This window comes from Beauveria bassiana (assembly GCF_000280675.1).
Source record: "Beauveria bassiana ARSEF 2860 unplaced genomic scaffold BBA_S00001, whole genome shotgun sequence".
Classification (NCBI taxonomy): domain Eukaryota; kingdom Fungi; phylum Ascomycota; class Sordariomycetes; order Hypocreales; family Cordycipitaceae; genus Beauveria; species Beauveria bassiana.
Genome location: NW_007930836.1, coordinates 1,498,470 through 1,515,215, shown reverse-complemented (window position 1 = coordinate 1,515,215; position 16,746 = coordinate 1,498,470). Strand labels below are relative to the sequence as shown.

Sequence of the window (16,746 nt, the reverse complement as noted above, 5' to 3'; positions counted from 1 at the left end):
CTGTTGCGACTATAGGAGGATTTAGTTAGTTAAAGTACCTAAATAGCGCTAGGCTAGCCGCGCTATTAGGGATATAGCCGCTAACTAGATGCTTAGCCCTAGTAGCTACACACACTAACTAATAAATATTCTAGCTTCTTAAAGGTAATTAATTGCCTTTAAGCCCTCTATAAAAGCTGCTTTTAGAGGTAAGCTTTACTCTAATACCTAGCTTAATATTATATTTTTCCTTTATCTTTCCTTACCTTTATTCTAGTATTATATCTTATATATAATATATCTTTCTTATATTTTAATAGTTAGAGAATCTAAATAATAACTAAATTATATTATATACTTCTATATTAGGCCTAGTAGAAGCCGCCTTAGTACTCTATATATATAATTTAACTTAGAACCTATTTAGGATTAAACTCTCCTAATAATAATAGTATTATAACTATAGGAGAATTTAGTTAGTTAAAGCACCTAAATAGTACTAGGCCCTCTATGCTATTAGGGATATAGCTACTAACTAGGCGCTTACCCTTAGCAGCTATATATACTAACTAATAAACATTCTAACTTCCTAAAAGGTAATTAATTGCCTTTAGAACCTCTATAGAAGCTGCCTTTAGAGGTAAGTTTTACCTTTACACCTAGCTTAATAGTGTGTTTTTCCTTTATCTTTCCTTACTCTTTATTATAGCGCTATATCTTATATAGTGTATCTTTTCTATATTTTAATAGATAGATAATCTAAATAATAACTAAATTATACTATATACCTCTATATTAGGCCTAGTAGAAGCCGCCCTAATACCCTATAAACGTAATTTGACTTAGAACCTATTTAGGATCGAGTTATCCTAATAATATTATATTAAGTTACTACTAGCTACCCTATACCTAATAGACTAAAACTTGTTAAAAGTGGGTCACCTTATAAAGGGCCTCTTACAGCTGCTGGGACGCTGACGTCAGCTAAATCTACCCTGTGGAACCACTGGAGCCAATAGAAGAAGGTGGAAACTCATAGAAGAGGCCACTTCAGCAGTTATATGATAACTAACTAACTAGATCCACTAAAAGTGGACCTTTAGGACAGTCTAGAATATTCTAGAGTTTTTTCTGAGTCATTATACTTGACTTCTTTTTCTCTATAAATAAGCTAGAGTTCCTCTTAATTAGAAAAGAACAATAACGTCAACAATACATTCTTTTTCTTCCACATCTTCTACCTGCACCCTTACTTCCACATGCCTGTCAGCAATTGCTACAAAACTACTGCTATATACTTAGTTTTACGTCTCCTACTAAGAAAACTTATAGATAGGCTAAATAGAGTATAGACTACTTACTAAGTACTTTAGAAACGTTAATTAAAACTAGTCTAGTATTTATATTATAACTAACTAGCTAGATCTACTAAAGTAGATCTTTAAAAAAGATCTAGAATTATTTAGAGTTTTTTCTAAGTTATTATACTTTTTTTTTCTTAATAAATAAGCTATAATTCCTCCTAGTTAGAATATAAAATAATAATATTAATATATATCTTTTTCTTCTATATCTTTTACCTATACTTTTATATCTATATACCTATTAGTAACTTCTATAATTTTAAATATAAAAAATCGAAAAGACAATTAAAATAAAAATTTTTCTTTATTTAAACTAGTAATAGTTTAAGTTTATTTTTAATTAATAAAAAGCTAGTATACTATTAAAAGTATAATAATTAAAAAAAGTTATTTTTTTAAAATTAAATAAACTTTTTATTTATTTAAGTTTATTAAGTATTATATATTTATTAGTTATAAAATCTAGCTAAATATTACGAACAAAGAAAGGATATGAAGCAGCTAGGGAGGCGGCCTAAGGATATAACTAGATAAGCGCCTATAAGTTACTAGATTAGGATACGAGGTTACGTAACTAGATTACTATAGACTATAGTAAGCTAGTTATAATCTATAAAGAAAGCATTACTAAAATTATAGGTAATTTAAAGTAATCTTAGCCTATAGTAGAAAGATAAATAAGTACTTAAAGAAGAAGTATTTTTATAGCTAGGTAGTCTAGATCTTTACTAATTAATCTAAGTAATACTAAGTAATTAGTATTAGGAATTCTACTTTTAATAAGACCTTATATAAAGATATTACTTATTATTATATTATAGTATCTTAACCTAACTTACTACTTAAGAAATAGATAACTATAGATTAGGAATAAGCTATTATTATACTAAAGTAAAGATAGGTTTCGCTAAATTACCTAATAAAAATCTAGTAGCTATAAGTCTAACTATGAAAATTATATATATAGCTAACTTATTAGCATTACCTAATAATAAATTATCGTTATTTATAGTATTAGCTTGATCTAAATTTTCATTAATTAGATTTCCTATAGATAGTCTAACTACTAAATTTCTAATTATAACTATAGTATTATTTAAAATCATATTATTATATTATATTCTATTAATACCGATTTAATCATTAATAGATATTATTTAATTAAAAATATTACTATTAATATTATACTTATTAATATCTTATATTATAAGATTAAAAGGATTATTAGCATCTGGCGTTGTAAAATTCATAGGGGAGCAAGTCAGCCCATTCCTCGCCTAGGATCTGCCTGACTTCTCGCAGTATATGCTCCCCCCAGCCCTTAATGAACCAATACCTGCCCAGCGTTTGAACTAAAACCGCAAAATGCCCCAGCAGCACGAGCGAAATCTCGTCGCTTTCCGCCAGTTTTGCAACGAAGTCGGGGTCCAGCGTATAAGCCCACGCCATGACGACATGAACCTGGCCCTGCGTGCATGTTTTGGGCACAGTAGCATCATCCTCCCTAAAGGTTGTCTCGAAGCATCTCACGAGGGACTTAATTGCTCCGTCGTATATTTTTGCAGCAGCAGCAGCAGCAGCAGAAGCAGCATCTGAGCAAGTCTTTTTCGCGGCCACCTCTTGAATTCTTCCCAGCGTCTCGCGCCAATTCCATGCCCGGCGCTGGGCCAAAGCAGCAAAACATCGCCCACATCCAGACCTACACGCATAACAAGCCTCTGGCGTCGTCTCCGGCGCTGGCGCCAGAAAGCCTGACAAAACGGTCGCAGAGCCCACCGTTTCGAGAACGAAGCGCACGCCGCGCAGCAGCGACATCCACGGCACGAGACCTTGCTGCTGCGCGACCAGCAGCAAATCGCCCGACGACGACGGGCCCCGCGCAAACGCCGTGAAGCAAATCAGCACCGTCACAACGTAGAGCGCTTGGCAATTGACGACGTCGAGGCGCGGCAGCATCGGCACTGCCAGCCGCACCGCGGCCTCGTAGTGGTGCTCGGCAAGACGTCGACAGTGTGCGGCGGATGCGCTGCTCGTCGTTGTCGCGGGACGTAGCCGGGCGAGATGGTACGCGGAGAGGGACAGCATAATGTGGAAGATGCAAGGGTGCTCGCGGCCGAGACGCGGCGCGGCGTCGCGCCATAGACGCGCATCGCCGAGGGTTGGTGCGGTGACGGTGTGGTAGTGGTGCAGCAGCGCGAGGTCGTCGACGGCTAGCTCGGCTAGCTGCAAGTTTAGCTGTGTGTGTAGAGGGACCGGCTGCGACGGTCGGATTTGCAGCTGGTTAGAGGAGGAAGAGGAAGAGGAAGGGGAAGGGGAAGATAAAGGAGAAGAAGGAGAGAGAGCCTCGTCGTGAGCGCGGAGGGCCCAACCGCTCCAATCGGCTCGCGGTCGGCCGCGACGTCGCTTGGTGACTTGTTGCGATGTTGCTGTTGTCGCAGTGGTCGTCGCCCATCTCTTTCTTTCTAGCAGCGGCAGAAAATCGCATGGGACGCCAAACTGGACGCAATTTCCGCACCCAGAGCTCTCTTCATCGCACTGAATCAGGAATCAGATTTTGCGAGTTTTCAGCAAGCCCCATCTCTCTCTCTCCGACGCACCTTTACTTTTCGCGCCTTGCATGTCTGGCAGCCGTCGCGTGATTTGGTGTGGTGTCTTCGGGCTCTCTTGACGACGTTTGTTGGAGGGCGAGCGCACGAGGTGGCCTGCATTTCATACACTATGGTCTAGTGAATGAGAATCTCGGCCCATTGAGGTGCATTGAGGGATGGAGGGAGGGAGGCATCGGTTAAAGGTTTCTGCTTTAGATAAATGTGAATCGACAATTGCTTTCTCGGATCCAATTGTAGTTCATCTGCATCCGCAACTCGGATAGCAGAATAAAGTTTGGTGTTGTTCGGGATTGAAACCGACCAGAGGTGCCATGACGCGGCCTTGGCGGCGTCCCCCCACGCCATTTTCAATGGGGCGCAGCAAGGCTTGTGCCGGGGCTTGTGCCGGACAGACGCGTAAAATATTTGATTGGTTGAGCTCTGCGCCTACCCCTGTTCATCATGAAAGTTACCCCTGTAAGTTACCCGCTTTCTCCCTTGGAGATCTCAACTGATATGCCAGACAAGGGTCTAGGAAACAATTCAAGGAGGCGAGATGCAATTATAAAGTCTTTGCTATGATTCTTAAAGTATTATAGTCCAATTAACATGACTATTATAGCGTCGCATCAGTTCTGCAAGGCGCAGCCAGTTATCGCCGTCGTTATCTTTTATCGGTCGCCGTGTACGTCATTGACTTAAACAGGTCTGTGAGACAGACTACTGTCCAGATCTCGCTTTGTAGACTAAAGTAAACATTTACATTAAACCCCCACTCTTGCGATACTCTTGCCAATTTCTATCGTCGACTCTACCTCGGAATACGGTGGCAGAGCCTCGCTGCTCTGGCCATTCATCTCTTGCGCCCCTCTCGTCTCCGTTTCCTCCGTTTCCCCCGTTCCCTCCAGCCCTATAACCCGTACACCCTCCTCCTCAAGTCCCTGCCCACCTTGTTCCTCTGCACCAACCTTTTCCGCCCTGCCCGCCGTGCAGCGTGCGCAGGCCTCCAGGGCATCAAGAACCCATAGGAGAGTGCTGAAGCTGCTGGCTGCAAAGGCCATCCCGACGGCCGGCCCTGTAACGTCGAGCTCCTCCGCGGCAGCCGCCGAGTCAGATGCGGCGAGTTGCCCGAACACGGCGCTAACGACCACCCAGAGCAAGCTGAGCACAGCCTGCCAAAAGACGCAAAACCCCAAACTGGCTCGGGATTGCGCGCGACGCTGTCTCAAGCCGCAGGCCCAGGCTGTCAGTATCGACACGACGGATACCACTTCGGCGTATATCCAGCGTGAGTCGGCGTGACTGCCAGATTGGGACCAGCGACCAAGGTCCACCCCGGAGAGTGCTGGGACAAGAATGGCGAAGACGCATTGTGCACAGCGTAATGCCATATTGGCCACGTCGTAGGTCTTGCGGTTTTCATGTTTGGGGCAGAGAGACATTGTGAATGTTGCTTATTAGTGCACCGAGAGGTATAATGAACAAGGTAGAAGCTGGCTTGATGGTGCTAGAGGTTTGGTGGGCAGCACGAACCCCTACTTATAGGTGTAAATTCTATACTCGTCACACGCGCTTGTTGGATACTTTTAGTTTCGACACTTGCTTCACCTTTTTTGAACACTAGCATGCTAGTTTCTTCATTGTGGCCTTAGTCTGTAAAGTAGTGCAAAACATGCAAGAGATCGCATTCATAATCAGAATATACTTTTGAGATGGGAATGTGTAGCGCTGTTCCTGAAAGCGTCCCACGAAACATAAAAACTATCATAGATTACTGGCTTGAATTTTCGTACCTGAATACGTAAAATGCGTCTAAGACAAGTGGCGGTTGATATTAGCTACTTATACCCACAACAAAAGTCAAAGGAGAACGAGCACCAACTGATGTAGGAATCCAAAGTATATATACTCGTCTCAACTCACTGCCTAAATTCTGATTACAGCAGGTTTTTTCTTCTTTCTTTTTCTTTTTTTTTTTCATCATTTTACATGCGCAAAGATGACCAACATGGATCAATACGAAGTCGGCAATGGGCCATTTGGGCCCGTTGTAAATGGCACCATGGTCATTGAATTCTACCAATACAGACCAAACGAAGCAGCCGGATACGCCTTTATGGCTTTATTCGCCTTGACAACTATAGCTCATTTGGGCTACATAATCCGACTCAAAGCTTGGATCTTCATACCATTCATCTTGGGAGGCATCGGTAAGCTTGCGACCACACCAGCATCAAGTCTATGACTTTATCAAATAACCCTGCTTTTCTTTTCCTTGGCACAGCGGAAACGTTTGGATACTACGGCAGGGCTCTCTCTCACAACCATCCTGCCCATCTCGGTCCGTGGATCCAACAGAACCTGTTGATCCTCGTCGCCGCTCCCCTGCTCACCGCCACCATTTACATGAGCTTGGCGCGCATCATCGACGCCCTGCAAGCCAACAAGTACTCTCTTATCAGCACCAGATGGCTTTCCAAAATTTACATTCTCATCGACATCCTATGCCTGCTCAGCCAGCTCGCGGGCACCGTCATGCCAGCGTCGGGAGACGCCAAGCTCATCGAGCTAAGCCGCAAGATTATCCTCGGCGGATTGCTCGTGCAGCTTGTTGTGCTCGTCTTCTTTTGCATTCTGACGGGATACGTTATGCGAGCGCTGTCACGACGCGAGGCAAAGCTGTTTGCGTCGGATGCAGGCGTCAATTGGAAAGCCCACCTCTGGACCAGCTTGGTGGCTGCGAGCCTAGTGCTGGTGAGGAGTCTCGTCAGGGCTGTCGAGTACGCGCAAGGCGAGCGCGGCTTCATCATCTCCCACGAAGTCTTTATGTACTTGTTTGACGCGGCGGCAATATGGCTCGTCATGGTCGTCTACCTGCTGGTCCATCCCAGCCGGCTGGTGCGAGATGCGTACTTGCTTTTGGAACGGCCTGTCCAGATGGACGCGCGGCGCCTAACCCGTGGGGACGAAGGGGGTTGGAACCACACAGCGTTTGCGTCCCGATAGAGTAGTGACATGCTTGAATGAGTAACAGCCTACTTATTGCAACAAATACCCTGGTAGAAACAACGTTTGGGAGCGGAATGGGTAGTAGGGGCATCAATTATGCGCCTGACGACAAGGCCAAACGATTACTGCATCGGTCTCAAAGTCTCCAGACAGACAACTTAAGGGGAGAGATCAAGGGCAACCCTTCCATACTGAGTAGTGCGTGCAACGATCACGGCGCTGGTAGGAAAAGGTAGTTATCGGCTACACATAAGATTGCGAGGGAAGTACTGGCATCTCCGTTGAGAAGGCTGACAAGTTGGTAATTTTGACACGCTAAATGGTCGTCTTTCTTCGAAAAAATATACATATATTGCGGCTACTTGCCTTACTACGCACGTCCAGCACTAGCCGCCTTCTTCTTCGAATCAACGTCATCGTCTACAGCTGGCGCCGCCGGAATATCAACTCCATTGATGCGATACTCCAGCCAAACGTAGGCGTCGCTGACCACAATCACGTCCAGCTTCCGTGCGCCCTCCGCTTGTGGCAGCTTAATCGTGGTGCGTGCCGTGGGCTTCGTCTTGGCCTCGACCTTGCGCGGGCCGTCCGAGCCCGACGCCGACCATCCCACGCGCTTCACGGCAATGACTTCATCACGGGCCGCGTCAGCTACAATGACAAACCATCCTTCCGACTGCGGCTTCGGCAGTTTGGGCGCATAGATGCGCGCCTCGCGCTCCACCAGCGCATTAAGCCGCTTCAGGCTCACAGTCACGGACAGTGCCGTCTTGTCCTCGACTGAAACGGATAAATTGGGGAGGATAGACGCGGCTCTGGCAAAACGACTCTGAATGTGTGACGGCACGCGGAGGCGCTTGGCAAGCTGCGACACTTGTTGCGGGCTGTAGGTGCTCAACTCCTTGAGCGACAGCGTTTCCTTCTTTATTGACTCGAGCTCCAAACCCGGAAGAATGCTCACTGGCGGGTCCGTCGGCCAGCGGGCGCACTTGATAGACTGGAGCAGGCTCATCATCTGTAGACAACTCGACAAGTGACCCATTTCGGTGAGCACGTCGATTGAGGCCTGCATAATACGAACAGCCTGGTCGAGCACACTGGTCTGATCACCGACGTAATCCGTAATGGGCAAATCGATGCGTGACATGTGCGCCTGGAGCAGGAGGAATGCCTTCACATGGGGATCCCACATGGGCAGTCCAAAAGAGTGGCCGGGAAACGGCAAATTGTCCGACAGCGTTTCATTGACCAAGTCTTCGTTGTGGCGCACAGGAAGCTCGTCGTATTCGGTAGCTCGCGACATCCACGACAGCACGTCCAAAAAGGTGGCATTGGCCTTGGCATGACCGCTCAAGTGGCGAATCGTCTTGTGGGAGAGGTAGTAGTAACTCATAATCTTTCCCAGCGGCGTAGAGTCGACGTCACCGTTGGGGAAGACTTCGACGCACTTGGACTTGGCCAGCTCATCGAGCGCGTTGTTGACCATCTCCACCATGTACTCGTTGGCGACTTGCTGCGCCGTCATCGTGCTGTGCTCTTCGGCCGAGATTTCGAGCCCGTAGTAGGAAGGATTCTTGTGTAGACGTCGAAAGAAAAACGTCCAGGTTAGATAGTCTAGCGCATCCTGTTTAGTCAAGATGGTCTCTGCAGAGACTTCGGCGCACAAATGGTTATCGAGCACTGTGTGCAGAGATGACTCGACAGGGAAGCCGGTATGCAAAAAGTGCTTGTAGAAATCCTTCTTGGAATCTTGCGTGAATATACGGGCGACACCTGAGTTGTCGAATTGAGGACGACCCGCACGACCAAGCATCTGGAGGACATCGGTGAGATCCATGTCCCTGTAGCCTTCTATCTTTGCATCATAAAACTGCGTGCCCTTTACGACGACAAGATGAGCAGGCAGATTGACACCCCAGGCAAGAGTACTGGTTGCGACAAGAATCTGGATCTTGTTATTGAGGAAGAGCTCCTCTGACAGTTGACGGTCTGACTCTACAAGACCGGCATGATGCAGACCAATGCCAAAGTTGATGGCCTCCTTCAAGGCATCGTCCTTAACACGAGAGAGGTTCAATTGCAAATCTTCCTCATCCATATGTAAGAAGCGACGAGGGTCCTCCTCCATGCCACAAAAATTGATAAGATCCTTGGCCGTGAGTCGAGTTTGTCGACGCGAAGCAACAAAGACAATGACGGGCTTTTCAGGGCTGTGGTTTTTTATGGCGAGAAATGTCGGCCGGTTCATCGACTGCATCAAAGGGCAGAATCCTCGGACCTCGGGGAATCCATCAATATATAGCTCCAGGGGAACTGGACGTACAGAGTGCCTGAAATTGAACAAGCCCTCCTTGACGCCCAGCCAGTTGGCTAGGTCGCTGGCGTTGGCGCACGCAGTAGACATACCCAGAAGGCGAACTGCGTTCTTGGTCATCTCGGCAATATAGTTCATTCGCGAGACGATGATCTCAAGAATAGGACCACGATCACCCGCGAGCAGATGAATTTCATCAATGATCACCAGGCTCACTTGTCTGACATAGCCTCTCGTCTGCCAAGAACGAGATATACCATCCCATTTCTCAGGGGTGGTGATGATGATGTCAGCATTTTTGATGGTGCGAGTATCTGGTGTATTGTCACCAGTCAACTCAACCAGCTTCAGCCCGAGGGGCCCAGCAAGGCGAGATCCCCAATCCTTGACACGTTCGCGAACGAGTGCCTTCATAGGCGCAATGTAGACAACCTTGGAGCCAGGACGCTCGCGGAATGCCCACCACATGGCTAGCTCCGCCGCGACCGTCTTTCCAGAACCAGTGGGTGAGCCTAGGAGGACGTTTGCTGCTGTGTGGTAGAGGGTGTGGAAGATCTGCGTTTGCATGGGGTTGAAGAATTGAAAGCGTTTCGCATACAGCTCTTCTAGGGGAGGATTCTTCAAAGCGGAGAGGGGCAGAGGCTGCAGGTCTAGAAGATCCGTATATACGCTTTCCGTGTCGGGTCGAATAAGATGCTGAAAAGACACCGGCGTGATGGTCTCCGCCCCGAGCCATCTATCGGATACAGCTCTGACGTAGATTTGCGTCGGCAAAGGATCAGATAATGGAATCGTAAAGTCGAGCTCGTGATCATCATGTAGCTTCCTGCGATTGAGAATGAAGTATTCGTGATGGTAAATCTCGGACGTTTCCGAGTTTTCGACCCAGATGTAGAACGATTCCGAAGTGCCGTGAATGTGGTCTTTCCACTGGAAATCGGGGATAACATAGAGCTTGATTCGCAATACATCTCTGTTGAGCGGCGCGATTTCCGCTTCGACATGCACTGTGGGAAAGTTTCTAAGAATGTTGGCAATAGTTTTGCCAGCTCCATGATTATGGACAAGGGCTCCAATCTCAGCAGGCTCCATTTCCTTCATGGCTTCAATTGTCAGATGCTCCTTGGAGTCAAGCTGGTTTAAGATGGGCTTGGCCAAGTCAAACTGATGCAATGGGTGCTGGAAGGGCCAGATGCGCTTCTCGATAGACTTAGAAAGAGTCAGCAGCACTAAGCATTGATGGCCCCAGCGACGATTTAACGCAAGCATGAAGAGTGCTCTGCAAATTCGGCCAGATTGCTGAGCGACATAATTCATATCGTTTGACAAAGCAAAGTCATCGGGTTGCGAGCGCGAAATGTAAGACTGGAGAAGGATGTTGGTCTTTGCCTGAGGCGTGTCGATGCCACTGTCAATGTCGCAGGGAATAACTTCATCCTTGAGTTTGGTAAGCTCCTTTGCTTCAGTGTCTCGGGACTGAACATTGTCAAACTCTCCACTCATGCTGATCATCTTCAAAACGTCCGCTTCGGTGGCCTGATCGCGCATCATGGCGTTGAATACCTGGATACTGCCATGCAAGATGTAGTATTGACTTGCAATTCTGCCAATATCCTTGCTTCGCAGCTCCTCAGTCGTCTCATTGAAGATGATCATCTGGCACTGCTGTAGCGTGCGCGCAGCCTGGATCGCCAGTTGGCGACGTCTTTGAACAAGACTTGGGTCATCTCGTATCTCGGCCCATTCAATGCCGTAAGTGATGGGGCTTCGTTGCATACGAACAAAGAGGTAGGAGTATCCGATCCACTGGACGGCATCCGGAATCGACGTGACTGTACCCAATGCAATCTCTGCATTGAGATTGTCCACTAGCTTTGTCGAAAACTTTGATTCAATCGGCTGTTGCTCGGTGACGGCCGTGAGGTAGTGCTGTAATTTGTCTTGGGTGGTGCAAATCATGCCAATACCGGTGTCTTCGAACTGGGGACGACCAGCGCGACCGAAGATTTGCAACACATCAAGTATGCCAAGATCAACGAATTTGCCATCTTGTGCACTGTAAACTTGAGTGCCCTTGATAACAACGGCGGCGGCAGGCAAATTGACACCCCAAGCGAGGGTTGCTGTACAGCAGAGAACTCTGAGCACACCTTCGCCAAAAAGCTTCTCCATCAAATTCCGGTCGGCTCGTGCCATACCGGCGTGGTGAACACCGATACCCTTAGATAGAAGCTCACGAATATCTTTGGATCGAGAAGAGTTCATATCTCGCACTGCCTGCTCGTATTTTGGGTGGCTGGTCGGGTCAAAAAGGTCAACGCAAAAAGACTCGATTGCTTTCTGATGTAGCATTCGTGCCGTGACCATGGTGTCTCGCCGAGAGTGCACAAATACCATGACTTGATGATCAACTTCGAGCATCTCTCTAGTTTTATCAAAAGCGACAGTATCCAGGTTATCTTTTGATTGCTTGCTGCCTGCCTTTCCTTTGACACCGATAAAGTGCTGCTCCAGAGGAACGGGTCTGAAAGACGCATCAAAGTAGAAAAGACCAGCATATTTGTTGACTTTGAGAAAGTCTGCGACATCGATATAATTTGGTAAAGTGGCACTCAGACCAATGATACGAATAAGCGACTGGGTGCTTTCGACTTGGCGCTCGGTACGGGCAACAAGCGATTCCAAAACAGCTCCACGCTCATCATGAAGCATGTGAACCTCATCAATAATCAGTAAGCGCACTTTTTGAACGAGCTCAGTGTCTCCGGTGCCTTTTCTGGTAACGACGTCCCACTTTTCTGGTGTTGTTACAATGATTTGCGTCTGGATAATTTCAGACTTTGTGAGCTGCATATCTCCAGTATATTCTCGGCAATTGATACCGAGCCATGCAAGACGCTTACCGAGCTTGCCTGTGACTTCAGCAGCAAGAGCCTTCATGGGCGCAACATATACAATCTTGAAGTCTTCCAAATTAACGGCGAATTCCGTAGCAGCAGTATCTTCCATGGGGTTGGGGAAAACATGCTGGCCGATCGTATGGAGGATGGTGAGCATTGCAGCATCGGTTTTACCCGCACCAGTGGGGGCACAGATGAGCATATTCTCGCTGGTCTTGTATGCGACGGGGTACACGAGGCTCTGCATGCGGTTGAGCGCCTTGTAGCCCTTGAAAGTGTTGCGGCAGAGACCGTCCAGGTCTTCAATCTTGACCAGCTTCTGACCAGGGCCGACTTTGCCCTTGGCGCCGGCCGGGATATAGTACTCTTCATATTTGTCGAATTGCTTTCTCTCACTGCCTGCCGGAAGGCCGTATTTTTTGCCTGCATGGCTGAGTGTGTTTCCGGCGCTATGAGACTTGTATACGTGTGGGTATTGCGTCTCGCGCGAGAAGCTTAGGGCGAGCGTGGCATTCTTATGCTCATAATCTTGACGGCGCAGCTGCTCGTCGCGCTCGGCCCTGGATAGCAAACGGCCGGTGGCTTGGTCACCAAGGGACACAGCAGCCGCACTCGATGCACTGATTTCGTCCTTGTGCGCAAGAAGTTCGATGATAAAATCGAGATCGTCGAATCCGAAAAGGTCTGTCAGTTCTATTTGCAGCTCCTCGTCAGACTTTGCGGAGCTGATGGCGCTGAGAATCTGCGCCTCATACACGTCTTCCGAGAGTCCGTTTTTGGACGCAATAGCGGTACACTTATTTGAAAGCCAGGCGATGTCATAGCTGCCGCTGGCCGAGGGCGCAGCATCCGTTTCAACAAGGTCGCTGCTGTAGTCGTCCGCCTCGTCGCCAGAAATAAAATCCCAGACATCCTGGCCACTGTTGCCTGATGAATATCCCTCGAAATCGGCGTCGTAGAAATCGGACTCGATTGGCCCCGGCAGGAAGCCTGATAGGTTGAGGCTGGCAATGGCAGCTTGCATCGCCTCGAACTGCTGTCGCCATTCTGCTTCTGTTTCGTGAGCCATGATGTCGTCTTGTGTCGGAGGGGGTAAGTTTGGGATATTTTCGGTCGATCGAGGGGTCGATTGAGGGGTCGATTGCTTGGCGCTACAACTCGAGCGATGAAAAGTTCGAGTTAATGAAAGTATTCGCCTCCAGATCCCTGGGGAAGGTCAGTCATGGCTCGCGCGTTTGTCGATGCAGTCAGCCTGGTGAGGTGGGAGTCATACCGCCCAACCTCCTTCTGCCCCACGTAACTCAAGCTCGACCTGCCCCGCCCGCTGTCAGAAGCTTGGCGGTTTTTCGATGTACATGAATTCGATGATGCTGGTAGATTTGGCTGGACTTGAGATGAAATGAAATGATTCAGAGAGAGTCAAATTTGCTTTTCAAGCCACTATTGGTATCAGAAGTGCGACAAGGCTAAATTACAAGGATGATAATGCAACATTGCTATGGCTCCCAATCGAAAAGGAAGTATCCCACCAACGCCAAAAGAAACAAAAGAAGAAAAAAAAGTCGAAATGTGTCCTAGATAATTTTGCGATCAGTTGCCGCCTCCATTTCTATAGCCGCAATAAAGGCTCTGTCCTTGACCCAGAGGGGCATGGACTTTATGAGAAGATGTTGCAAAGCATGAGCCCAGTACCCTACAACGACGCCGTGGCCGTAGCCGGCCTTTTCGAGGGCAGCACGAGCCATGGTCTGGGAATCTGGTGTGAACAAGGACGGCTTTTCCGTGAAGTAGGCCGTGTTGGTGGTCTTGCCGACTCGAACACCCAGTAATTCAACATCGCCGCCCCTTCCGAGCAATTTCATCTCGCGAACAACAGCTTCCGTCATGGTCAGCAAGAAGCGCTTGCTGGCACAGTACGACACGAGCAAAGGCAGGCCGTTGTCGGCTAGTGAGCTGACGTTGACGACGAGGGATGGTGAGTTTTGACGCAGCGTCGGGAGCAGGGCGCGAGTGAGGTGCAAGGGAAAGAGGGCGTTGAGGCTGACGTTGCCGGTGATGCGAGCTTCCGAGGATTCGCCAAGAGACAGGAATGTCGGGTTGACGGCGCCGCCGCCAGCGTTATTAACGAGGACGGTGAGGTTGAGGCCGTCGAGCTCGGTACGCAGCGCGTCAAAGTCGGCGGGAGGCGCGGCGGCAGAGGAGCCATCTTCTTGGTCGTGGTTGTGCGACTGCCCTTGTACGGGGCGGATGCAGTTGAGGCACGCTACTTTACTAGCGTCGACGATGAGGATGCGAAAGCACCTGTCAGGGTGGCGTTCCTGCAGCTGGGACATGACAGATGTGAGCTTCGCACGGTTGCGGCCGTGTAGCACAACGTTGAAGCCTTGCTTGGCGAGCTCAGCGGCAAAGCCACGGCCGATGCCGTCGGAAGCGCCTGTGACCAGGGCCCAGGGCGGGTGGCCGTTGGTGGCATGGGCATAGCGGGCTATGCGGGAGGGCAGCAGGTAGACGCTCACAAATTGCATAGCCCTTGTGACGGCGACGACGGCCGTGAGCAGGCCAATGGTAGCAAAGACGCCTCCGAGGCGGGACGAGTCGGCGGTAGTATTCATGGTTTCTGATAAGAGCGTGGGCGGGCGATTACACATAAGAGCAGAGAGCAAGACGCAGAGGCAAGTGAGGGACGCGAAATGCTGCGTGTTCCGAAACAGCTGGGCTCAACGGCTGGGCTGGCGCGGGCCAAGGACAAGTGCAGCAGAGCTTTGTGGTGGTGCTAGTCAACGGCGCGGCCCATATGGAGATGAGACGAGGGGCGGCTGCTACTGTTGGTGTTTGAGCTTGCGAGGCGGTAGCGCAGTGAGGTGAATTAGTACGGCGAGTAGAGGAGGAAACATGTTTGGATGCGAGACGGTTTTCCAGGAGGCGAGTGTGATTATTATAATTCAGTCTCTAGCCAGCCATGACAGCGACAACGACCAGTGAATGGCCCAGACAGCACGAGGCGCCCCGTAAAAGCTCGCCCTTCACGGGGTCGGACTAGCGTTGAGGGAGGGCGACGTAGACGAAACGAAATAGTGCCAGTGCGTGTCTCTGATGAGATGGGCGACTGGGGGGCGCAGCGCCGCGTACTGATAGGTGTGTCGCAAAGGACGAGCGGGAATTGGATCATGGGTTGGCACGCATGGGCAAGCAGTGGCAAGTCAAAAAGGATAGTGAGAGGACTCGAGGTTGACGTGGTTGAGCAGGTGCAGCCAGTCAAGTTCCAAGCCGTGAGCCGGAACAGTTTGAAGCCGGCCGATGGGCGCCCCGCTTCGGGCCCCGCTGCGGGTCACTGAGATCACAACGAAGCGGCGCGCGCTACGGCCCCGAGGAGATGCAGATGGGGGGCGTTTAGTTAATCGAAAAACGGTGTTGATTAGTCTCAACATGGCCGTGATTACATGTGTGTTGGTTGATGAATGCAGCCTTTGCTCAATTCTCCCTGAGCCGTCAAATCTCTTGGCTTATCCCGTTGACCGCCGGGTGACCGGGTACTACTTGCCTCACTTATACAAGATATCAATAAGGTAAGGTACCTAACAATTACATGCCTACAGTGGGCCTAAGGTATCTCTGAGAAAATCACCACGCTACCACTATACATTACCGCTCATATTGACCTGCACAGCATCCATGCACCGTACCGACTCCCCTGTAACCACCTGCAACAAACTAAATCATCTCACCACTATTTACTCCGTAAGGATAACTCCGTACCAGTGGCCCGAAATAGCATCATCACATTTCCTTGACTTTGACAATCGTACCACCTGATTCTCTTCATCAATTTCATCACACTCCTTAGCGTCCACGGCATCTCACTTTACCGTCGTTCACGGCATCTCACTTACCGTCGTTCATCAATACCATTCCCGTCCACCTTCCAGCCGGGCTCCACCGACCGTCCCCCGGTTCCCCAAGTTGCCGCTGCCGCTAATCATGTTACAACTTTATAAACAACTCCCGTCATTTGACTCGGCGCGCCGATCCATGTAAACCACGCGCAACTTGCAAACCACTCGTCAGATTTCGGCTACACAGTTCCCGATAGTGCACCCTGTACTACATATGCACGATATGACAATATGCACGACATGGCAATACGCAGAATTATCAGCGCACCTCCAACGCTCGCTTCCACAACAATAAGCCACCTACAATGTCGATTTTGTCGTCGACTCGCATTCATCACAATCATCTTGCATGTTGATATCAAAGCTCTTATTCCACTATAATCCAAGCACCGCATTAGCAAACATAAACTAGAATTAGCATCACGCTCCGCCGACCAACAGTAGAAGCACCACGTATATCCCGTCTCTCAGCCTCGCCGTCTGCGCCTCTTCGCCTGTCCTTCGCTCTTCTCAGTCCCATCGTTGTCTTCTGCAAGATAAGGTCGTCGCTTCCCTTTCCATTGCCTGGCTGGCTGAATACGTGTTGGTGCAGCGCCCGAGGGCACGCGACGTCGGGTTGGCGCCTGCGGCATCGATTGACTGTCTTCTGTGGCTTGCGCGACTCTTTGCTTCGCGATGCGAGCGCTCCGTCTCGGCCCT

General features: G+C 48.9%; 4 protein-coding genes across 4 annotated transcripts; 1 reads left to right on the top strand and 3 right to left on the bottom strand.

Moving 5' to 3' along the window:
* Positions 1 to 2,567: 2,567 nt before the first annotated feature.
* BBA_00499 (C6 finger domain protein) lies at positions 2,568 to 5,373 on the bottom strand (the record flags this gene model as incomplete). Its single annotated transcript, XM_008595596.1, has 2 exons — positions 2,568 to 3,562; positions 4,719 to 5,373. The coding sequence occupies 2 exons, from the start codon at positions 5,371 to 5,373 to the stop codon at positions 2,568 to 2,570; spliced, it is 1,650 nt and encodes a 549-aa protein (XP_008593818.1).
* Positions 5,374 to 5,930: 557 nt separating this feature from the next.
* Positions 5,931 to 6,937, top strand: BBA_00498 (RTA1 domain protein, putative; the record flags this gene model as incomplete). The annotated part of the gene is made up of 2 exons (XM_008595595.1): positions 5,931 to 6,141; positions 6,216 to 6,937. 2 exons carry the CDS (start codon positions 5,931 to 5,933, stop codon positions 6,935 to 6,937), a joined length of 933 nt encoding a protein of 310 aa, XP_008593817.1.
* Positions 6,938 to 7,310: 373 nt separating this feature from the next.
* On the bottom strand, positions 7,311 to 13,223 carry BBA_00497 (Sec63 Brl domain-containing protein; the record flags this gene model as incomplete). The annotated part of the gene is made up of 1 exon (XM_008595594.1): positions 7,311 to 13,223. One exon carries the CDS (start codon positions 13,221 to 13,223, stop codon positions 7,311 to 7,313), a length of 5,913 nt encoding a protein of 1,970 aa, XP_008593816.1.
* A 505-nt stretch (positions 13,224 to 13,728) lies between these two features.
* BBA_00496 (short chain dehydrogenase) lies at positions 13,729 to 14,766 on the bottom strand (the record flags this gene model as incomplete). The annotated part of the gene is made up of 1 exon (XM_008595593.1): positions 13,729 to 14,766. One exon carries the CDS (start codon positions 14,764 to 14,766, stop codon positions 13,729 to 13,731), a length of 1,038 nt encoding a protein of 345 aa, XP_008593815.1.
* Between the last annotated feature and the right edge of the window lie 1,980 nt (positions 14,767 to 16,746).